The sequence below is a fragment of the Hippoglossus hippoglossus genome, chromosome 1 (genome assembly GCF_009819705.1).
Source record: "Hippoglossus hippoglossus isolate fHipHip1 chromosome 1, fHipHip1.pri, whole genome shotgun sequence".
Lineage (NCBI taxonomy): Eukaryota > Metazoa > Chordata > Actinopteri > Pleuronectiformes > Pleuronectidae > Hippoglossus > Hippoglossus hippoglossus.
The window spans coordinates 21,296,999-21,322,399 of NC_047151.1; the positions used below are offsets into that span (position 1 = coordinate 21,296,999).

General features: G+C 42.2%; 1 protein-coding gene across 1 annotated transcript in view; it reads right to left on the minus strand.

Annotated features, from left to right (window-relative positions):
- znf827 (zinc finger protein 827) overlaps window positions 1-25,401 on the minus strand; it is a 65,881-nt gene that overhangs the window by 36,350 nt on the left and 4,130 nt on the right. The window contains 3 exon segments of the mRNA XM_034602643.1: window positions 3,521-4,016; window positions 4,269-4,441; window positions 6,875-8,152. Of these exon segments, the coding sequence (XP_034458534.1) occupies window positions 3,521-4,016; window positions 4,269-4,441; window positions 6,875-8,152 (1,947 nt within the window).

The window sequence follows — 25,401 nt, forward strand, 5'->3', positions numbered from 1 at the left end:
GGTGGCGTTTGGAGGGTGAGCAGTGCCCACTGTCATTATTAACTCAGGGTCCACTGGGCACAGGGTAGGGGCTGTGCATTTCAAAGTGCCTCGGTGGCTTTCATCTCTGAATCAAAATGGGGATCACACTGGATAGCTAACGGTTGTGTCAGCGTGCAAGGATAAAAATCAAAGGGTATCAGTATAACACACAGTGGAAAGCAGGGCAGCCCAAAAAATGATATGCTTATTATGTCAGAGGTCAGGAAGAGTTCAGTGGCTTTTTATGCCTGGGGATCTCCATGCAACTCCCTCTTTACCTCTTCTTCCCTCTCCCTCACTTGCTGTCACATTATCTGTATCGTTTTTTTTTTCATCTTTCCCTCCCTGGCTTTTTGTACAACCCCCTTCTCCTTCTCCTCCTCATAGGCCTTGTGGGATTGAGGCACTGAGACAGCAGTGTAAGAGCAGGAGGGATGAGCTGCTCGTGTACACACTCAATCTGGGTTGGCAGGGAGGTCAAAAGAAATAGAGTCTAGAGGTCCCAGGAGGAACTTCCTCACCTCTCCCTCCCAGGCTGCTCTGTGGCATGGGTAAGTCTCGCCAAGATCTGAGCCCAGTTCTTACCAGCTTCATAACCCTCTGTCTTTAACTCCGCCCCACCCAACAAAGGGAAAACTTTGTGATCAAAGCAGCTGCATTCATTAAAACCCATCATCGTGCATTCAAGTTCAACATCCTCTCATCCTGTCTTTTTATATCCTCCCTCATTGTCCTTGAATGATGCCCTGACTAAGATGTCCGCCACTTGACACTGGACTGACATTGTGAGGAGCCATCTTGGCTCCTTTGGGAGTTGCCCGGTCTTGATTTTGCAGTCTGTGAGTGAAGTGCAACTGGCACCCAGGGGGCATCCATGTGGCGCCGGGGCGTGCAAGATCGAGGGGGAGTTAACTAAGCCGGCCCAATCCCTGTGCATCCTGGCGGGGTCACAGGATGGCGCTGAGGGCGCTAATCATTTCAAATTATGAATTCCTTTTTAATTATGAATTATGCATAAATTTTTAATTAATCTAATGTTCCCAGGGTTTTTTCCTCCCATCCTCACTCAAGATCTCAATCTAATTACACAGCATTAAGTGGAAGAGTGGCAGCCGTAGCCTCGACCCCGGCGCTGAACCTCAGTCAACCTTTTTCCATCAATCTTGCCGTTCTCCAGGTTTACACTTTGATATTTTGCAACATGGTGGAATGCATCTAAACACAGTTTGAACCTAGAAAACCTTGGAGCAGCATGTTTGTCAAGTTTGTTTCGTTAAAGAAATGCTGCATCATTATGTTATAAAGCTAAAAAATATCCATGTCATATGACAACTTTTCTCATCACATATTGAGGTGCAGACAGCCGTACTTTGACAACAAATCTGATATTAATTAGGTATCCTGAAGTAAGTAAATTAAATATACAGTTCAAACCAGAGCATTTATTGACAACAATAGTGATGAACTATGTAAATGCTCCATTTTAGGTCATGACTTTGGTAATGCTCATTGGTACTTGAGTTGATTTTTCTATGTGCATTTTCTATTCTGCCTCTGTCAATCATGGTGGTGGAAGCATTCATACACCGTTTCAGCCTAAGGTGCACTTAAACTGATGAATACCAAAAATATCATCCCCTGTTGACCACTGGCAAAGCAACGTTTAGGAAGCATGAAGCCACTGAAGCCTTAGTTTTTATAAGTCAGAAGAAGAACTCAGGGTCAGAAGATTCCAAGCCCTCTCAGTCATTCATAGTATGATTGGAATTTGTTATTATGCTAAAAATGTCTCCTCTTTGTTGCTTATTCCAAACACACAAACAACAAAGTGACATGTCACAAGACGGGTGACAATAAATTAGTCGATTCTGTTCGGGGATGTTACTGGAATATTTCAAATTATTAAAGCCTTGCTATCTGCGACACACACACATGCTGGTGCAAACACAGACCCACTGCTTCTGAATGTGGTGCACTTTAACTGATGAATACTATTTAGTTCTTCTCTAATGTTTAGGGTTATTATCTTGCTGTATCTTCCTGACAAACCAGTCAGTCCCTCATTGTTTCTCGCCTTTTTGCTCATCATTCTGACAGCACACATAATACAAGTCCTGCCCAACAGTACTGTATAGTGCATCAGAGGGTGTAGTGAACTATTTGTTCCCTCACTGCCTTTGTACAGACAGAGGTTTTTTAAATATATGACAAAAGTTATAGCACATGCAGAAATTGTTTGCATTAACTTTCATTTTAGTTTTGTGCGAAATTTACATGATTTTTCCGTTTTTGCTGACCTTGACTTTTTTTTTTTTTTTTTTACCTTGGGCAGTTTACCACTGACCTTTGTACCATTAAAGGTTATTCAGTTCACTTGAACTGATTCAATTTAAATGAAAAATGAGGGTGTTCTAAAACTTTTGTCTGCTGTGTATGTACTTATGTAGGTGGCACTAGCAACACAATAGAAAAGAACAGTATATTCTTATATACTGTATATGTTACACTGATAAAGGGCAACTTTCGTGTCTGTGCAAAGTTTCAATGCTGCTGTTGTAAAACCATCCATCCATCTAAATACCATGTTATTGTTTTAAAGAATACTTGCAGGCTAAATAAATAAAGCATATCCATTTAGTCATATTAACTTGTTGTAAGTGCATGTTTTAAAATCTCTGGGCATTGTCGTAACCAAGACATTGGGTTCTTCCATGCTTCAGATTTAATAGAAAGATATAAAAAGTCTAAATATTGTTTAATTTCTTTTGATTCAATTCACTGTTTAAACGATAACACAAGTGGGATGTGGAATTTTTTCTTATGTTAATGTCCATGAAAAGTCTAAACATATTAACCACTGTCAGGACCTTAAACTGTCTGTTCACTGCAGTTTTGAGCCAACTCCCAGACATTTTAGTCTCCAATTGTTTTAAAAAACCATTAAAAACACCTCATAGAGACAAACTTCAGCCTTGACCCAAGACGATAAACATAAAACTGTTTACACTTCTTACGAATGTTATTTCTGGTGACAGTGATACAAAAAATCAAAACAAAACATAAGGCAAAGGCGAGACAACGTCAGATCAGCACAGATGTCTTCACAGACAAGTTTTGAAGACGTGAAAAACTTATGATGAAAGCGCTACTGCACTGACTGGAGTTGCAAAGTCAAGTTGAGAAAACGGTACAATAAACAAAACAATTATGGGTTAGAAGAGTCAAGCTATCAGTGTGTCTGTGCAAGCGGTTTATCCATGCCTTTCTTAAAACTGTGTTAGTGGTAAGAAGAATGAGTAATTTTTCACAAATCATAATTTTTTTGGGCTATTTGCTGATCCTATAAACCAAAGGATTAACAAATAATTAAAAACTAATGAGAATTAAAAAAATAATTATTAATCAATCATTAAAATAAAGGCTAAATACTGAGAGTGAATCGGATTTCACAATATTTAAATATAAATATTCTAATACGTATTATAAAATGAATGCTAACCTGATAGCTTCATAAGCAGGTCAGTTGCTGTCTTGGTAGAGATGTCAGGGCTGAAGAGGGAGGCCGTGGTTGGACCACTGGGACTGGATCTGACCCCGACTCCAACCCCAACTCCAGGTAGGTCCAGGGAGTTGGCACTACTGCTGGGACGTTCCCTGCAGATGCTAAAGGGGGAGAGCACGGACAGGTCTCTCTCCAGTGGCTCCTCCTTGATGTGGACATGATTGGAGGACACCTCGGCCGGAGGGGACGTCTGCTGCTGAGAGTCTGAGTGCAGCGGGGATGCCTCCATCCCTCTCAGGTCCGCCGAGCTGCTGTCACCCATCAGGGAGCCCTCGCCCTCCGTGTCGGTGGTGAGCTCCTCTTTCACCTTGACATCTGTGCGGGGAAAGTGCTGGTGGCAGCGCATGTGAAGCTTCAGGCTGAAGTGACGGGAGGAGGTGAAGGGGCAAAGTTCGCACTGAAATGTCTCACCCCGGTCCTGGTGCTGATGTACCTGGAAAAAACAGGTTTAAGTGTAGAATCGCTTCTTCTCTCTCAGTGCGATCAGTGAGATTATACAACAAATATGCACCAGTGTTTAATTATGCCGTGGAGAGGACATGTTAAAAGTTTAACGAAAGCATGGATATCTTTTAATGTTAGCAATTATATTTCAAGAGTCATAATAAGCCCTGATTGAAGATGGTGTGTGTGGGTATGACAAGGGGTGCATGGTGATAAATGAAGAATATCAATATGATCTCACCTTCATGTGGGACTTGAGATTGTCTTTGCGAGCACAGCGGAAGGGACACAGGGGACACTGGTGGCTTTTTAAGCCTGTGTGGATGACCATGTGTCTCTTCCAGTAGCTCTTGCGTTTGATGACCAGGCCACACACGGGACACTGGAACGGTTTGCCACCATCCTCAGGAGAACCTTGAAGGCACCACAGGTCAACGTTACTATTTACAGACAGTCTCAAAGGTTTTTCAGTGGCTTTCAATTCTGAGTTGAGTTCGAGACCTTGATTTCATTTGTCATTGTGCTACATTTTAATTCTCAATTATTAATGATCTTTGTTTTATTGCTTCGGTGTTTTCTATTTATTCTCTTTGTTTTATGTACATTTTTATATTATTCATTTTTATTTAAAGCCTGTTGAACATGGTGGTGGTTTTAAATGTGCTATATAAAAAGCATTGACTTTGATGCGATTTCAGAGCATGGTAAAATGTATTAAGCTGCAGAAATATACCTCCTTTACCTAAAAGAAATAAACATCACTTTAGTATTTACAGAAGTGGATGAGACAACTCCCCAACACCTAATGGTGAAAACTATCAGGGGAAATGCCAGCTGGAAGCAATAGAACAATGGAAGTAAAAACTCAAGCATGTTTTAGTATCTCGATTATTGTTGTTGGCTTCATATCCGGCATCCATTACTGTTTAATTGGTCTTATTAGAAAGAGGCATGATTGCATTACAAATTCTACAAGGGCCTGTCAGGATGGCTTCATAAGTATTCCAGCACCGTTCCTTGAAAAACATCTGGTAATCAGTGTTTGGTGAAATTACTGTGCTCAGCCATTCATTGACCTGAGGTGTAAAACCTCGAGACTGCCTATTTGCAACAATAAACTGCCATCTGCGGCCCAACCTCTCCAAGCACAGCAGAGATCACAATGCAAAAATGACTTCTGCTTACACTAAGTCGAGGCATGTGGAGCAGAAATAAAGCCGGGGAGTGCAAATGTGTGTTTGAAACCTTTATCTTCGCACTTAAAATGCCTGTTTCCTATGTAATCAAAGCCAGTCCTTGTATATGCAAAGAGCAGTGCAACACAGTTTTATAGTGGAATTGGCAAGGGACAACAATAAAACAAGACATGACAGTCAATAATCAAGGTCACATTTTTCAGTCTGGCGACCAAACAACTACCTGCATTTTTACAGCGCTGCCCGACCTTGACAGCTCACGGGTTAGAGCAGACCCCCTTTTTAGCATGCACATCACAGAATATTACATCAACTACCTCATCTGTCTGAAGTCAATTTGATCCAGCCATTTTAGATTTGGCGGGGTTGCGACACAATCCCTCAAAAGTGCCCATCCATCTCTCTGAAAACATTCTGTTCTCCCTAAAGGCTACTTAGTTAGAGCCTGCACTTTGAAGCTTTCTCTCTCCCTGTACAAGACTTGTGTGCGCCCTTGTTTGGGTTATATGTCTGCATCTGCGTACACACTTACAGAATATACTGCATGACCATTTGTGTGTAATGGAGAGAGAGCGAGCATAAGAGGGAGAGAGAAAGAGAGAGAACGTGTGTGTGTGAGTGTGCACACATCTGTATCCAGTCAGTGGAAAGTATGATGTGTTTGGCCTTAAGTCTGCTGTGCTGATCGGTGCAGAGGGCCATGGTGAGTGGGGGCTGAAGCCAGGAGGAGGCTGCCGAGATGGATATGGACTCCAGGGCTCCCCACTGTGCCGAGCACACACTGACGGCCCCCTTTTGGCAGCACGCACATCCGAGCACAAACGAGCTGGTATGGGAAGGCAGTGAGGTCTCAGTCGGAACCCCCCCGTCGAGCCCACAGACCATTTCCCAGACTAGAAGGCCAGCCAGGGCTGTTTTCTTTCGGCTAGGCTCTCTGCTCGGCTGACAGTTAAGCTGAAGTTACACTACTCGCTACTTCAGCGCCAGTGAGGTGAGAACAAAACTATTACAAAACTAGAGAAAACATGTCATGGTAGTGTTCTCTCTGTGAAAGCATTTTGGTGACAAGTAAACCTGCTGCTCTCCCAGACTGTGACAGCAAAGACACCTCATCTATTTGGAGTTGCTACAATTGCACGATTAGTTAAAATGTTTTGGAATTAACAGCATTGAATTATATTTCATGATATCTGTGGTATTATGTCTTTGGTAAATGAAGAAGATGTATAATGATTATAAAAAATATGTTTCCTTGAACTTCGGGTAAATTTGTACAATTATTTTTAAAAAGAAAAGGACAACACCAAGGAGGATGGAAACTTTCCATGAATGCAGCTGAATTGATCTTGAAACTTCATCATCTCTCTCTTACATACAAACATAAGGTCATTTTGTTTTTCAAAAGCTTACAGCCTGATTTAGTGTATAACACAAGGCAACAATTTATTGTGCTCAAGTGTTTTGTAACTGTGCGTCACTCAAGAAGAAACATTTTATTGGTGAAAAAAAAAGTAATATACAGGACATCAGCTGAGCTTGACTCAAATTGTCTGTACTAGTCCGAGTATTATTATGATTAGTGTATTAATGTTACATAATAGTATGCAAATATGTACATATATATTATTCCTTTATTGTTCATTAAGATTACCTGCTTGGCTGCTGGGTTTTCCTCTGCCCTTTGGAGTCGAAGGCAACAGCAACTCTAGGCTCTGAGTAGGTGTAGATGGCGTGGAGGCCTTCTGGTTCTTGTCCAGCAGGGGCTTCACATCCTCTTGGAGGACTCCAGATGTCGCCAAAGGGGAACCTTCCTTCTTCTCTGCCAGCAGGTTTCCCGCTGCCCTGGCTGCCACCTCTTTAAGCAAGGCAGCAGAGGAGGTCATTGACACGAGTGAGAGAAAGGAACTTGCTGAGGCTTGGTGGTCAGTAGCAGCACTTGCCGTCGAGGAGGCTTGGCTTCGCTCACTGACTTTCTTGGAAAGTGCAGCGAGGGTAGAGCTAGCTGACTGTGGGCTGAACGGAGAGTTGAAGGCATCAAAGCGCACCACATCGTCTCCTCGACCACCCCCTCCGAGCGCTGGCACTGCGGATGAGGCCGAGGTGGAGGAGGAGGAGGAAGTTGTTGACGAGGCGGCCACGGCATTTTTGTCTTGAAGTACAGCATTTGCGGCTGCTTTTAACTTCTGGATAGCAGAGTCCGGGGATAGGCTGGAGCTGCACGGTGTGGTGCAGCTGGCCGGCGGCCATTTATCTGCGACACCTGCCCATACAAAGCCACTGCCGTTGCTAGGGGTGACAGAGTTAAAGGGGTCATGAGGCTCCTGCTTAATGTTGGTGACTGAGGGTGCCAAGGAGGCTGGTGAGGCTGAGCCACTGTTGTTATTGTTATTGGCCAGTTTTCGGGCAAGAGCACTTAACTGGTGGGCATGGTGGGAAGATGGGGAGAGGGTCAATGGTGGGGCTAGACCAATTGGAGGAGACTCGCCTCCAGCACCTCCCCTGGATGAGCGACCCAGGAGGTCCCCAGTGTCAAGTTTCAGTGACCCAGCCTCTAGGAGGCGACGAAGGTTACTGCTGAGGGGTTTTCCCAGGGCACGAGACGCTGCTTCACCGTACAGTGATGATACCACAGAGGAGAGCGTGTCCTGGGCCGAGAACGCACTTCCATCCAGTCCAAGAAGTTCCAAAGAGGCACGATGGACAGGTGTGGGACAACCCACTGAGCTCTCGCCTCCACAGGTATCGTGGTCCCCAGACCCAGTGCTGACTCCAGGTCGTTCATCAGGAGAAGAGCCCCTGGGCGGGAGGAGCTCATCCTGGGTGTCTCCATAGGATGACGACTCTGAACGTGTGTCAGAAGCATTCCCAAACCAGGCCTCCTCCTCCACAGGACTGCCATCTTGCCCTCCTTCATCATTGCTGTCCACATCTGGAAGAGGAAAGAAAAGATACAATTTAGAACAAAGGCACAGAAATTAAAGATATGCAAGTATTAAAACAAAGATATCACAATGGTTCTCCTTGAGCATTTGGACTAGGCATTAGCTTTTCGCTAAGCAAAAACTTGAGATATTATGAATAAGAATTGTAAACATCAAACACTGATTACAGAGAGTTAAGTAAAGGGCACAGTCATTGCCTCTGGCAAACTGTAAACAGCTTTTAACATTGAAAATTATTATTTACAATTCACTTTTATTATTTCCCATGCTTGCTTGTCTGATCTTTCAGAGCAATTAGTGATCTGTTCCATGTGGAAGCTTAACTGGAGCTACTTTTTTGAACATTCATTGCACATTTGGCTGCTCAACCCAAGTCATACAAAAGCCATTTAAAGTATAAATACACACTTCAGTACTCATGCGAGGAGACCACTAAATCGACAACCAGCACAAATTCAACCTCTCTCTTATATAATGGCAGCTTTCCACAAGGCTCATCCAGGATGTTTGCGTAATTTAGAATTTTCTGTCCTTTTTTAAACCATATTTTTCCCACCCTTGGACTGGAAGAGTCTAGTAAAGAGGTTACCATGACAACAGGTCCTTCTGGGAGGCTAGACAGCAAAGATTAGGGTAATGGAGGTTACAGAACTAGATTAATATTCATGAGCCTGCAGATACCACCGGGGAGCCAATAAGGATAGGGTTAGGGTCACCGAGGGTCATTAATATACACTTCATGTATCAATATTCATAAGCAAAACATTACAGCTTGCCAGACAAGGGCGAACAAAGAAAAGTGAATATTCCTGATACATATTAACAAACCTCCATAAGAACATGTCAAAAGCACTAAGCCTGGGCAAAACAAAATGTCAAAATTGACTTTTTTCCTTTCTCCTCTTTGGGTTACTGTACACAACCTCACAAAGCATCTGTTAAAAAGTAGCTGGCAGAGACTTCTGAAAATACTAAGCACTCGCACAGTTGCAAAAACATGAGGCTGTGAAAGAATTATTTAAAATGTCTCACACACAAACATACGTCTTCACCCTCACAACCCTGACAGAAGCCTAGTGGGTCTTCTCTCTGTTTACAGGAAAAGTCAAAACGGTTGCCAGGCAACCCTTCCCAGCAACCTGTTGGGATCATTAGAGTTGGCTGACATCTGGCCAACGTGGCTCACCATAGTCCACAAAGGTGACCACAATCACAACCCACTATGACCGCTACTCTCCTGCAGCAACAGATATCAAACAAGGTTCACATACTTCCCAACACCTTCTCATCCCCAACACAAACACTTTTAAATCTTAGATTTTACACTAAACAAACATTGACAGAAAATGTCAGATGCCAAAAAAAATGCAGCAGATTGTGTCCTAATATTGGTCTTATGGCATTTAAAACGGTCTAATCCATGTCTACTAGATATTATATAGACATATAAAGCAAGATGAGTATACCCAGCATGCATTACCCTTCTCATTTTCAATAATTTTCTAAAGGCGATGAAAACGTCAAAATATACATACATTGTGAACCCAATTTCCATGCTCCTTGCAGCCATTTTACCACCTGAGAAGGGTTAACAGGAATGAAAAAGAGGGAGAGGCAAAAAGCGCCAATGAGTCATGCAGGGCAGGGCTTGACCCATTTCCATGTGACATACAAAAAGCAGCAAGAACTATTAATGGCTGTAATGTGGTTAGAGGGAAAACACTAGATTGCTGACCCAAGGTCTTGGCTTTGAGGCTGAATTCTCCTGCTTCCTAGGTTCACTCTTAAACCTGAGGGTTAGGTGCAGCAGGACGCTACACTACACCAGTACAGTGGACTGCTGTACTCCACTATCAGGGCTTTTTGTGTCACAGGCAAGCCACCCCCGTGGGCGGAATGACATTTCCCAAGGTCATGGTCTCCGGCCCAAGCTCTAAGGGGGATTCGTCTGAGAGCTGTGCTTGTGATTTCTGCTGTATGCTCATTACACGCATGGGGACAAACATATGCACGTGCATACATGTTTATACTGCAAATACTCTGCCAAGAATGTGATTTAAAGTACTCCCCCACTGCATTTTTTTTCTGACACACATTCAACTGCTTTTCCTCCGGTGCGGTGGCTGGCTCAGCGACAGTAACTGCAACCCCCCCACACAACCCCCGAGTGATGGAGGCATGAAGATCCGGGCCGAGGCGGCAAGCGTCTGCCACTGAAAGGGAACCATTTAGCGGTGTAATGGCGGGGATGACTTGCATGTTGAGACAAACAGCTGCAGGGTGCTCAGCAGTCTGGATCTGTTATCACTCACACACGGGTGATTCAGTGGTGCAGCGGCGGGGGATTTTCTCTCTGGTCCACAGAGATGTATAGTGCCACCAAATTATAAACAAAGAGGGAGCCATAACAAGTCAAAGTGTAGGCTGAGGCTGCATAGAGAGGAGGCCAAAGGGCATCAAGACATGCCAGAGAACATTGTCTTAAGCTTGACCAGACATGTAAACAGACTGGCTGAAAATATTTTGATGTAGCACCCCTGTAACTTACAGTGTTTGCAAATCTATTTGTTTTGTTAACGTGCCACAAAAAATAGACAGGCAGCTCACAGCCTGTAACTACAGCGAAAAACAGTGGGAGATTTCAGGTAGTGGACTTGTTCATTGTTTCACCATGTAGTGCTGTCAACAATCTCCATTTGTGAACTTGGCAGGATTATTTTGGACACAGCCTTTCTAGGTCAGAGAGGGGTTCATGCATGCGCGCGTGTGTGTGTGTGCGCGCGCACATACAAGTTCACTACAGGAGTCAGTGATATTTCAACTAACCTTGTCACACAGAATGATTGCTGGTAAAGGGAATAGTGTGAGTTAGAGAAAGTAGAGAAGAGCAAGTAAAAGGTAGGTCAGGAGGTCACCCACCACATGACTTGTGTGATGCTACTGACTAACAAATTCTCTTTCTCTCTCACACACACACACACACACACACACACACACACACAGACTTACACACATAGAGACACACACAAAGCTACTCTGTGACTTAGCCAGGCATGAAAATTGGCCTCACTGACCCCAGGCCTGAACAGGGTAGGGGGAGAGGAGATGGCAGGGCGAAGGAAGCAAGGGACAGATAGAGGGATGGTGAAGGGAGGGGTTGATTTGGCTCGGCAGGAAAGAAGAGGAAGCCATTAGCCGATTAAGGCTGGACCGGGGGTGCATCAATGCTGCGCCGATGTCAAAAAGGAGAGTCATGCCCATGAGCTAATATAGCAATGAAAGAGAGGGAGCAGGAAACAGAGAGCGGTAGTGCGGGTCAGGGAATCACTAAAATCGCAAAGATTGCTGACCACAAAGCCATAAAAAAAATGAGATAACATAAATAAAAGATTGCCAGAACATGCCAAGACTAAAGCCATCACATCTACATCACCAAAATAATTAGCCTTACATCCTTTCCGGCTGGGGAGTAAGTGATGGCAGTATGTGTTTGGGGGTGGGGCTGTGGTGCGGACATAGGAAGGAAGGCGGTGAGTATGGATGTAGTGAAGAAGGAACCGTGGCGGTAATTAAGTGTCCGGCTGGGCCCTGGCGGAGGTTGCCACGGCCGCGGGCTATGCTAATGAGCACGCCCGGCGGTCAGGGCTGCCTTATTAGCACTCGCTGGACAATATGGTGGGAGAGACGCTGAACTGGCGGGCTCACGTCTCTGCAAATGACTAACCTCCCGAGGAGTAAGGTAATTCCATTAATTGGGACACACTGGATCAGGGTCGCCTCCCTTCCTTTTTCCATAATCTCGCACTTGCTTGATCTCTTTCACACCAACATGCTCTCTTTTCGTCTTGAGCATGTCTCCCTTCATGTCGTTCCCTCTTTCTCCCATACAAATGTCATAAATAAATAAATAAATAATTAAAAGACAGATGCTCTAAATAAATCCAGCTGGATGTGTGGGAGCCAGCAGACACACTTCTCCCCTTCATATGAAATGATGTGCCATCAATCTGTTAAATGCTGTTCTTTTTGCTGCAGCAACATGATTACAGCTCCAAAGTTTAGCCATCACATTTCCATTAGGAAGTTGATGAAACACGACAACCAACAAGGTAATGGACAAGACATGTGATCACTGAGGTAATATGTCATACAATGGAGCATGTAACATGCGGGGAAGAAACACCACTTTCCATTAAATAAGCCCAGTTATTTCAAGCGTTCATCAGATAAGATGGACTCTGAGTATCAGTACTTCCATATACAGTATATGCATACTTGTATAGTATTTACTCAGTTATAAAGTGGTTGTAAAAGCCTATACTATTACTGACTATTCTATGTATCTATTTTTTTTTTTTCATGCAAGAGTGAGCTAAATCATTAAATCAAATATTAAATATGTTGAAACCATGTGTTGGTCCGAGGTAGTAAAAATCCTTAATGTATTGAAGGCTCATTTTACACAATGAAACATTACGAATCCACCCCTGTATTCCAACTCTAGATATCTCTATTATCCTGTCCAACTTGTAGTCTGTGACAAAGACACAAACAGCCCATCTTTTAGTTGGAATCCGAGGTGAGCCGATACTCTCAGTGGGGATCAGGGTTCAGGCAGCAGGGCTATATATAATGGCGGTTGAGTCGTATTGAAATGTAGTGCAAATTACCATCTGTGTATTTTCGGCCTTGGCCTCCGTGGTTTGTGGGTACTTTGGGCAGCATGCCAGAGGTGAAACAGGAAGGAGAAGTGTTCTTGGAAGAGAATGAGACGACTGAGAGCCCCAGACCTCTGAAATTCCTCATTGCAGATGAAGTGCACTTTACCCCTGGTATATTTTTCTCTTCCATTTTTAGCATCTCATGTTAAAAAATAAATAAATTCTCGCTCATAACCTAAGATGTGTCATCAAAGCTATGGACCTAAACTACAGGAGGGAGAGACGAGGTATGTCTATTACATCTTCACTACATAAACTGACACATTTTAATGAAGTTTCAGTTTAGGTTAGTGTGCCACTCACGTCTCTGAATATGTAGTGCATGTGCTTGTATTATGGTATTCCATTATTTGAAAGTAATTTACTCTGTGCCTGTATGGTCACACTGTATGCGACAGCTCAACATGGGTGTTATAAATAATACTGTATTTAAAATGAGTAAAAGTTGGGACAGCGGTGAAAATTGCCTGGGGCCGGCTGATTCTCAGGAATACGCCGAGGATATCTCAACAGCAAGCATGCAGCATTTTCAGAGTTATACAGTTATGGAGGCATATAAAGTAGAAGAAACACATACAAAGTGAATAATAATAATCCTTCATTTTAAATGCAAATTTACTTCACTGAATCAACAGACTTGTTTTCATAAAAGTTATATCTGTTGCCAAATAGAACAGTATATGAATTCAATTCAGTCGCAGTGAGCTGTGCAGTTAATGTGGTTCCTGCAGTTGGGATTAATTTGGAGATTTTGCCACATTTTTCAACAGATAATTCAACTGCGTACTGCGTAGGCAACATCATGCTGCAAATGCGTGAATATGGTGTGAGACCATTACAGGAAAGACTGTCTGAGCAACTCATCAGCTCAAAATAGACAAAATATAATGTCTATTAACATTTTAAACTTTTACATTTCTCTACTTTCATCCATAGACATACACATAGATCATCACACTAAATGTTTCAGATTATCATTCCAGGAATAATTTGCAGCTCAGGTGTGAAATTAAACAGCATTTCCTCGCTAATGACACAGACTGGTGAGCAACAACTGGCCGATGTTCTCTGTCACTGTCCCTAGATCAGATTGTTTCAAACATCTGTTTCACATTAGACTGTCAAATACCATCTCAGTCCAACAATGTCCATTTGGAGAGAGTGGTCACTTTCTAGTCTAGTAAGGCTGTTTGTGTATTTGGTATTTATCTTTTTCAGAAGTGAACAGTAGAAAACCAGTGAACAGCAGAGTGGAGGAGGCTCAGGGAGCACCTCCAGGTGAACCAGGGAGGGAGGAGGCTCAGGGAGCACCTCCAGGTGAACCAGGGAGGGAGGAGGCTCAGGGAGCACCTCCAGGTGAACCAGGGAGGGTTGATTGGCACAGCTAAGATTAGTTGGCCAATTAACTCTTACTGGATTCAAACAGCAGTGACAGGGCTGCCACAGTGAAGAGGGAGACGCATGAAGAAAGAGACGCTGAGGGACGGAGCTGAGCTGAGCCGCGAAGAGACTGCTGGAAAGTTTAAGTTGAGTTTTGAATTTATGTTTGCTCCGTTACTTAAATAAAAAGAGGTTAAAAGGTGAATGGTTCGCCTCTGGCTGCTGTTGGGAGAGCCCGGTGGCATCGGTCTAATGCCACAAGCAGAATGATGAAAAGTCCACTAGAATGTGTTTTCATGCACCATCATACAGACCTTTCATACATCACCATTCCTTTATAAGCTTGTAGGCAATCATAGAATGGCCTTCAGGTAATGTAAAAACATGAAAGGCCTTCTCTAGAGCCAGTGTTTGGGTTTGTCCATTCTGAACTACTCTAGAAACATGGCGGTGCCACATGGTGGGCTACATGAGGATAACCTGCACTAATGTAGATATAAAAGGAATCTTTCTAAGGTAGCACAAACAACAATTCTTAGTGTCAGGTGAGTACACAGTGATGAAAACATAATCTAATATTATATGAATACGATATTGTTTTTCTGCCAGTGGTTGATCCTTTATTAGACACACGGGATCTTTAAAGGTAGCAATAGAGAACCGCTACCACCATTCCTCAACTTCATCACTTTGCCACATTCCAACCAAGTGCAAAAGACAAACTCACTATAACTACTATGAATTGACAATGATCTGTCCAATTTAAAAAGGACTTCAATATGTATTCTGATCACCTGTGGTCAGATTTATAAAAAATATTGTAATTTAATTTTGTTTCAGTGCTCGGATCTAAGGGCTACAAATAAGTACATGCTTTAACCTTTGGTAGTCTCTTAGAGCATGCCTAAATTAATTTATGTCCTGTTTGTGCAGTTTCTCTCAGTTATGAATGTAAGATGAAAGAAATGCTGACTAGCACTTTTTTGTGCCTATGAGTTTGAGTGTGTGTGTGTGGGGGGGGGGGGGGGGGGGGGTGTCATTGTGTCCGTAAAATGTGATGGAAATAGGAGAGTCCATGAATATGGAGACTGCCTGTCTTTTTGTATTTACAGTATCAATTAAGAGTTGGCAGATTGTCAACCCTTGGCGTCACAATCTTTGATCGTATGAGAATTTATGGTAAGTGAACTATAAGGTAAGAATTGATAGATGAAGTGTGTTTTTACCTTGCATGTCTTCTGTTCTCAATCAGTATGTGTGTAATAATGTGCAGAAATTCTTTCTTGTCCTGTCTATGCAGTTTATTTCAGTTGTGAATGGAAGATGCAAACACTGACTGCCAATCAGAGCGGTGACTGGGGCAGCTGCTGTGTTTGGTGACATGAAGGACATCACCTTCATAATGATGAGCTCAAACATAGCCAACTGTTATCAAACCTGTCACTCGCCATCAGTAATCAGTCAATCAACTAAATATTAATCCATAAATAATATAGGAATGCCAGTTTTTGGTTAATCCAGTGATTCAATACCTGAAATTTCTTATATTGGGTTTCATATTGACACAGTGTATTCAATATTGCTATAGATGTTGCTCTTTGGTTTACAACAGTGGCCACAATCATCATGCTATCACTCACTCGTACATGAAGGCAATGACTTTCAACCTCAGAGACACTTAATATCTGACCAGCTCTGAACTTGCAAATTACAATATAAGAAATACTAAAACCCTCGTACTTGTATTTCCTATCACTCTGGTTTGGACAGTAATTGGCCTGGGTCAACTGCTTACTGGCCCTGGGCCACTGAATAATATATGCTGTCACAATCTGCCAAAAGTTAGATTTAATTATGAAAGACTTACTCACTGCTTGCAGTGTTTTACGTAATGGTGAGTCAATTGTTTTTCTTTGTTTTTTTTGTTTTTGTAAATCTGCTTTACAATGCTGGTAAACAATCAGCGTTTGACACTTTGAAAAGAAGATCTGTTGTAAACACCTTCTCTTATCTCTGAAAGCAATTGTGTGCAGAGCCCTCCATTGAGTAAATAAGAGAACTTGCTAGATCATTTGACTGAAATTCCAGTCTGAAACCATGAATCATCATACTACATATACTGCATATACCACAAAATCGATAGCTATACCATTTTAAAATTCAAAGATTTTTTTTTTTAATGAAATGTCAAAAGATCAAATGCAAGAAAGTCTCCCACTCACTGGACATCATTTATTGGTCTGTTGGTAAAGGTGCAGGCTGAGATAATTTTACACAATGCTCATATATGTATTTGAAGATAACATTTTCATTTTCAAAGAGCAGTGTTTCCCCTGCATGCATTACGCCGCTGCTAAATCTCCATCCTAGGTGAAACACTGAAGAGTTTTAGGAAAATAACCCCAGATAGATGAGTAAGTTGGGGTCTTTAAAAGCAAGGTTTTAGAAAGAGGTTTTATTCCATCAGCATAAATCTCGTCACAGCATTTAAAATTGCTGACCAGCCAAAAGATTTGGTGACATGGGTATGCAATGAGTTTCATTAGATTTTATCTACCCTAATTTCCGTTACTTTAGTCTCCTTTTAAGTTCTGTGATACAGGCTTTTTTACGCTCTTAAATTACTTTATTGTACCATTGCTTGTGAACTGAAGATACAACACAATATCGAATTTATAAATTGAGAAATCTCCATCTGATGTTCTTTCTCTCCGTCTCTTCTGATGGACTTCAAATTTGGTGGTGGCATTTCTAAGAACCCCAGGAAGGGCCGTGTCGACTGTGAAGTGTGTTCGACTCTAACCCCATCTTCAGTGACATCACATAATTACTTGGTGATGGGTTAACAAAAGAGTGTTGCTTTGTGAGTTTTTAACTAAAAAACCCATTTTAATAACCCAGCAATTTTTTTTTCTCCATACCACGCACAAACAGGCCTATTTAGAACAGGCACAACTACTATCTGTCTTTCTGTATGTTCTCTGATTTTCTCAACAACCGTTTAACAAATCGACTTCAAACTTGGTGGGTGTTTTGCTGAGGACTCCAAGAGGTGAATTCTTTGAAGTTTTTTTGGATGAGCCGTAGTCGAGGCTCTTCGTTTATTTAAAAATGCACTTGGTGTGCTGTGTTCATTGGAAAACAGAACAAATTGTCACGAGGCAATTTTTTTGTAACAATGCCACAAATTGACTGGCACATTTTTTACCATCTAAAAACAGTTACTCATTGCTGAATGTAAATACAAACATTGTCTCCAATTATTGTTGATAAAAGCCAGATGCCAAGTCAGTGTGAAGCCAGCCAAAACACAATCCTTTCATTTTAGCAAAAAGCAGATGGGTAGTCAGGAGAATGCTGTAGAGATGGTATGTTAACATTATTACTGAAGTAATACTTTATGTTCACATTGTTTTTTGAACAACTGATTTACAATGTAGACTTACGAAATACAGCAGCTGATGCACACGATGCATCTATCAGCACATCCACGAATAGCAAACACTTTAAGAAGTGAATGTGAGAAACTGAGTAATGTGAGAAAAATATAATTGTTTTTTGTAAATGTCCAGTTAATTAGTTAAATCCAGTTAAAGAAAAAAATCAATCATAGGCTCATTGATAAATGGGTCAGATTGCCAGCGTAATGTCACTTGACATTGCAGACCAATTTCAAATCTGTGAAAAGAGCTAGTCATATCCATAAGGACCTCGCCCATTCTGTTTTATAATAGGCATGTGTGGGTGGCCACCTTCTTTTTTTCTTTAAAGGATAATTGGGTTTTTTTGTAAATCACTACCTATGCTATATTTTTTATCATTATTTTTTTAACTCAAACAAAAATATGCAACCGAACTGGAAATGTTAACATAAGAAGTCAAAGGTGTAAGCTCTGAATTGGTTTTTATTTCATGTTTCTATCTGCTTCTGAGGCTTTTCACAACCCTCAGCTTTTAAGAGGCTGAATTTAAACAAGTAGTAGAAAGCTTATATAGAGGACGCCACAGGTCAAATACAACAAATATCTAAATACTGTATCGTAAAAATGTGGCATAAAAAGTCAGTCAAGGGTAGGTAACTATAAAGTTAACACAATGGGTAAAAGGAGCATAAAGTCTTTGCCAGGCAACCAACTGAAACTGACTGTTACCTTAAAAATTGAGAATTTCTTTAAGTTTGAAAATTGAAATGTTACTCAACATAATATGTAACATAAGCTGAATCATCATTTGTAGCCTGAATCATCATTTGTAGTCAAAAAAGGAAAAGTTACAGAAAAGTACCTTTTTGTAGAATTTGCTTAATATTAGGCAAAAATATCCTGAATAAAGCTTAATTACCATTTGGTTTTGAAAGTTACTAATCATAAGCCACTGGTAATTTTTTCCCCGAGCTGACAACGTGAACTCATTCAACCGAGACGTGGACGTCGCACTAACATTCTCAAAAAGACAGGCTACATTCTTTGAAGCAAGTGCAAAAAGAACAGGCCATCACCCTGCTGCGTAGCTTTCTAGCAGACAGAAGCTCCTCACAGAGGTGATTGTGTGGCTGTGGAAGAGAAGTGAGAGAGAGAGAGTGGGAGGGTGGAAGGTGGGTGTCTGTATAGTGCCCATGTATTGTTTGTAAATTACCCTACTGGCAAAAGCGGCACTTGGTTCTATAGCAGCCAGTCCACCCAGGGACACAAAGCAAGGTCCAGTGGGAGGTGGGCAGAGAATGAGAGGTAATTCTATATGTGCATGCATGTATGTGAGGGGACAGTGTGTTCGAGCGATGGAGGCAGTGTCTGTTCGAGACACTCGGAGAGGACAGCAGGGGAGAATGAGCTGGGGCGCGAGGAAGACGAAAGCGGGAGGGAATCTTGAGAATTGAAGAGGAGGTGGTGGTGGTGCATGGAGAGAGAGTGTGTGTGTGTGGGGGGGGGGGGGGGGGGCTACCTTTTTTATGGTGGTATTGGTTTGACGGCTGTTTGGCAGAGGCGCCCAAGGCAGTGCCTGCTTGGATTTTAGCCTGTCACTTAGGACAGGGACACTAATCAGGATTGGTCCCGGTCTCTACCCAAGGAAAGGGGGAGCACTTTCAGGCCATTATTGAAAAAAAAAGAAAAAGAGGGAGCAAGAGAGGGAGAAGAATTGCTGTGGCACAGCAGGAAATGCTAACCACTAACCTCATTTACATGCAGGTCCAGGGAGAATGGGGGGAGAGCTTATTCCGTTTCCAATCTCCATGTTAAATGCTGGCCAGGGCAGCTGATGGGAAGGAGAGGCATTGTTCGCCCCATGCTGCTCTTTCCCTCTCTGCTATATCAATACCTGCCTCGCTTTCTTCAAGATTTAAAAAGAGACATTCCCTCATTTCAATCTCAACCTGAAATCTATATGAACCAGATATGCGATGTATGTGACTGTTTACTTTGTGCATACAGTGGTTTGCAACCAACCCTCAAAGGTCTATTTGTTCCGTCATAACCAGGTTGTGACCTGAGGCTGCCGCATTCAAAGCCATCCCTCACCCACTGAGTCTGTTCTGTGGCATAATGATTGCTATGACAACCATCACTTAAAGCCATGGGTAGGTGGAGGAGAGATGTCAGCTTCTCGTCTACTCTTCTGATGATCTCATTTCTGGCTGGCAGGTATAACAAGGTCAAACCACTGAAACTGGAAAAGTGGCTGCTTGCAACATGCAAATGACAGAACCGAGTTTCCAAACAATTACACTGCCCTGTCCAAATCGACATGGGGGCTAAAGCTCTGAGAACCAAAAGGTGGGGGATGGAAAAAAAAAAAAAAATCAGGGGAGTCAGAGAGAATGAGATGTAGAGGGAGGGATGTCTGTCTTTGGCCAGCTATGAGCACAAAGTCTGGCTGTGCGTGCCAAATGAGGTTTTTAAACGTTTTTTCTGGGAGGATTTGTGCTAATCTAGAAAACCTTCTGGAGGAAGTGCAAATACATCTGCCACTGACCACTCCTCTATAGAGTATGAGGGATTAATGACATGGCAATCTGAACCAACATGGCCCCCATTCAAAACACTGTCGGGGAGTGGGAACATGCAGGCAATAATCAGCTGAGTCTGAGCTAATTTGTCCAGCTTCATTCGTTTCTACTTATGGTTGTGGTTCTTATAGGTAACATAAGCTACAGGGATCCATACACAAAATATCCAGTGATTAGCAAATCTCACAAGGGCAAAATCAAGTGACCGCATTTCCAATTACCCTTGGTAAACATTAAAAGGATGAAAACCTGAGTCATATTGTTCTTTTAATGCTACAACCACATTGTACAAATAGGGAGGCCTCCTGAATTAGTCAATCAGAATCATAAATAACCTCACACCTCACTGACAATGGCTTTCTCAGAGATGACATCACATCAATGATTTTAACTTCTCCGGATTTTTGTCCCGCAGCCAAACACTTCCACTCGCCTTTTAGAGGTGATATATTGTTTCCCTAGAGAGCTGTCACTGCCTTATGGTCCTACTATCCTCTGTCTGTAACAGCCCCCCTCCTTCTCTTTACTTTTAATCTCCCTATAAAACTGATCCGACGTCCCAGAAATCTGCAGACACACAGCTGTTGGCCTGGCTAGTTAAAGACATTAGCCGGTCCCTTGCTCTTGACCGCCTAAATGTGCAATGTGGAAACACTTCCGCATCAAAAGGGAGTGAGAGGTTAGCCTGACTAGTGCTTTGAGGCTAACTAGAGCAAGGCTTTGCTTGAGAGATGAAGTCTGTGAGCATGTGTAAGAGGCCTCCTGCCCTCCTCTACCCACATAGTGAGGTCATCTCATAGCACTGTGCTGTGCAGAGTGCATTCAGCGAGGGCGACAAAGATCGACGTGTTGGCCAGAAGCCATTTTAAGCCCTCTAGCTAAATATGCTTACACTGATGGCCTAGTCTGAATTACTGTGTTTCATGTTACAGTATAACATCCTAAAACAAGATGTTTATAGGGATGGTCAAAATGCAGAGTCCATGGCCAAAAGAAATTAAATTTAGATGCCACCTTATGCTAAAAAACTTCCAAGTTTCATTTACAGATGTACCACACCAATTTCTTCACAGCCCGCAGCCAAACATCTTTCTTCTCAGTCAATTGAGGAAGTTCTTTATCTCTCTACAATGTAATTTTAGTGTCTTTCTAGGAGTGAAACGTGAGATAGAGTCCAGCAATAAATCACATCCCTGTTTAGAGCGGGCGTCTGGCACGACTGGCCGGCTTCAGCTCCCCAGACCACCACCACCTCCTCCACCGCCACCGCCTCCTCCTCCTCCTCTCCTCTCATGCTCTCCATCCCTCATGCCTGTTAAAGGCTTGTCCTGCAGGGCCTGGATGCACTTGTATGGTACAACAACAGAGAAACCGCCCAAAGCTCTTAACAGCTCTTCCTCTCCACTTCCTCCCTCCCTCCATCTCCACTGCTACCACCACCAGCTCCTCTCTCCCTCTCCACTCTGCTCTGTCTTTCCCAGCTGCACCGGCGAGCTGTTCCGTATGAACTGCTGCCAGCTGAAAGCCTGCTACTCCTGTGAGATTGCTATTACTCAGTGCAAGCAGGGCTCTGTGTAGCCAAAGGGCTGCTCTCCGAGCTGTAGATCTCCATGTTGTGACTTGTCAACACGGGAAAAATCGTTACCAAGGCTGAGGCACTTCCATTCCACACAGAGAGGGTTCTGATTGAGACCAGGCAGACAGGCAGGTACTGTACTGTGGTGGAGGTATCTGCTGTTAGCTGACTTTGTGCTGCAGAGGATTCTCTGCTTAGGGAGGGCACTTTGAAATCATTAGATAAACACACATCTAAAAGAAAGAAAAAAACATGGTTTCGCAGTGAATTTCAGCTGAAGATATTGATATTGAATTAAGCAATTTGTAATCAGACACAGAACAAAATGAATCAGAGGTCTTCCTCTGTGACTTAACATTTTAAAATGTGACCTTTTCAGGTTTTTTTAAGTCACAATTTGATCTAAACTGAAGTGTAGAGAATCAGAGTGTATTTTTAAAGGATCCCACTGGAAAACTAATAAATCAAAGACTGTAAAGACAGTTTTTTTATGTTCTGCAGAAAGTACTTGTGATGAATTAGGTTGGCTGTGGCACAGGAGGTAGAGCAGGTTGTCCACTAATATGAGGATCAGTGATTCGACTCCCAGGTCATGCCAGCAGTGTGAGGATGGAATCTATGACTGGTAGCTAGATATTTATTGCTTGTATAGCAACTGCTGGAGGAAAGTAAAGATGATTACTGGGTACAGACAAATACCTGCCTAAAACAGTATACATTTAACAGAGTATTTTAAATAAAAGTAGTAAAACTACACCTGGAATCTACCTGGCCCTAGGTAAGTGAGTGTCCATCTCCCACTGCTCATAATTCTTATATACCATAGTATCATATAAAAATCAAAACACTGTATTTAAAGTTGTCTAAGCTTAAAGAATAACATTCTTTCATCAAAGACGCTTTGTCACATTTTTGTTGTTTTGCCACAAAAAAAGTTAAAGGTTTAAAAACGTTGGGTAAGTTACTTTAGACTTCTGACACACAACTTGTCTCTTGCAGGCACATAAGAAAACATATAAAATGCATTTTTTACTTGACATCAAGGCTCCTCTACTTTCAAAGTGGAATTTTTGGAAGGCATGTGGAAGAGTAATTAAGTTGAATTGCTGGACAAGATTAGTCATAAACAAAACAAAAACCTAAGTCTTCACATGAGGTGCCGCTCATTCATGGCCAAAACCCACAGTTGAGGTCACCAAGGTCTGGACCTACATCCTTGTAGAAACAGGGGCATATGTACTAGTTTTACACTCACTCCCACAATTATCCATTAAATTTTATATTCATGAATGGATATAAAACACTCATATGCAACCATCACACACAGCTATTTATCACCCCAGTAATATCTCAATCATCATTAAACATCAGAAGGTGGTTAAATCTATAGAAATCATATTGAAACATACTTTACAAAGTACTTTTCAATTCAGGATCAAATGAAAAGGTCCTTAACAGGGAAGTAACACTCAAATGTAAATAAAAAGAATAATAAAATTCATCATTGTTCCATATTCGTACCAATAAACGCTGACATTTGTTATTATGGCTATGCTCAAATGTGCAGCAGGAGGTGGCTTAAACACCACAGGGAGAAAGACTTAAACCAGTTAATCGCAGACGAGTTAGTAGGTTTGATACAGCTATCTGATGAGACAATTTTCACTGACTTGAGTTCAACAATGTAAGAGAGGTTTTGTCTGATCCACTACTTGTTGCCCAGGGTTAAATTACTATGAATTCACAGTGCACCTAGACAGGGGATTTTAATAATAAGTGATGGTCTGCAACCTTGTGTTCAAGATTAAACTAGCTAATTACCAAACTGACAAGCATACTTTAGTTAACAGTCATCAATCAACACAATAAAAATACTTCCCTTGTGGAATTAGCACTTTTGAATTAATGTCTTGCATGTGCCAAGTAGGTACTATTACTAACCCGACAAAAACGACCTACTGTACTTCCTATGAAAGCATCTCACATTGCAAATCTGTCAAATAAGAAACATCAAGACTGTCAGTGAAGAGAATTTACCACGTTAAATATTCCTGATGTTAGTTTATGGACTTGTGAGGATGCTTTGGAATTAGAAGGCCTCTGGACTGCAGGATGGATGGTGAAATTCGGGATAGAGTGTTGACCAAGCCACAGTTTCATAATAATAGGTGTCTAGTGATGTGGCTGTGTTCAACAGGTCCAAATTGAAAAATGTGACCAAACTAGCCAAAGGTGGATGTGATATTGTGAAATAGGGACATTTTCTTACATAAAAGCATCTGCACTGGTGTTCGTCAATTACATATTTCATGCATTTGCATTTCAAATACTGCGTAGAACAGACAGGTACACAAATTTAAATCAATTCATTCAATGGACATTAGAATTAAGTTATTTTGAGAAGATATTTATTTGACATGGGTGGCAGGATGATACAGTGGTTAGCACTGTCATCGCATCAAGGCCGCTGGTTTGAATCCCAGCCTTTCTGTCTAGACTTTGCATGTTCTCCCTGTGTTGGGTATGCTGGCACCTCCTCAAGTCCAAAGACTGTTAGGTTAAGATAGAGAATAAAACTGGGGTTAGGTTAATTGAAGACTGTAAATTGACAGTAGGTGAGACTGTGAGCGTAGATGGCTGTTTATCTCTGTATATTGGACCTACGCCTATTGTCATAACATGTTATTCTTAGATAACATACAGACCCACAACAAGCTGACTCTTCTTCGCTCCTCATTTACTTTGTGAATGTATAAGGCCAGAAACAAATCACTGCCATGACAATAAACCACCATGCCGCCTGTGTGCCTTGCCAATCATATTAAGTATTAACAAAGTTAACTTTTGTGTGGAAGTATTCTTCCACACCCCGAGGGATAGCTACTTCTGTGACCAACTCACTGTTTATTCACACCAGTCTCAGTTTTTTTCTGTCAAACACAAAAGGCTGAGTCCGGTCTGTCCACTGAATATGAATGTTCATTTGAAGCTGGTATCCATGCTCTCCGTGACGGTGTACTATAAGCGAGGTATTCACCACCTTTCTCCTGCCCTTTAATTCATTTCTAAGTTAAAGCCTGTGTATCATTATTCGCTTGAGCTCCACTCGCCCGACACTGCCAGAGCACCCAAGCCACATCAACTTGAAGGGGGGACGTGGCGTGGTGGTGAGGTGAGGGATTCTTGGCAGAAATTCCCCACAAATTTAATGCCAAGAGCGAAATTGAAACCTCCTCTCATTTTCCTTTCCCCTTCATCCAATGTTTTCAAGCCCCAGCCCCACCAAGGTCATTATAATCATAGCAAGTGGAAGAGAGCCAGTGACCCGCCATTACAGTAAGGTAGCGAGCCACCCAGTCAGTCAGCTATTGGCTGATGAAGAGGAGCAGATTTCTGTCTAGAAATGTTTCAGATCCCTCCATTTCAAATGTAGACGATGCCACAAGAGGAGGGAGCAGAACACAAGTGCTCCTCCCAATACACTTATGGTCTGTGCTCTTTATGATATGGACTCTCACTCTGTCTTTATTTTTAACATAAACTCAATGTAAGGTT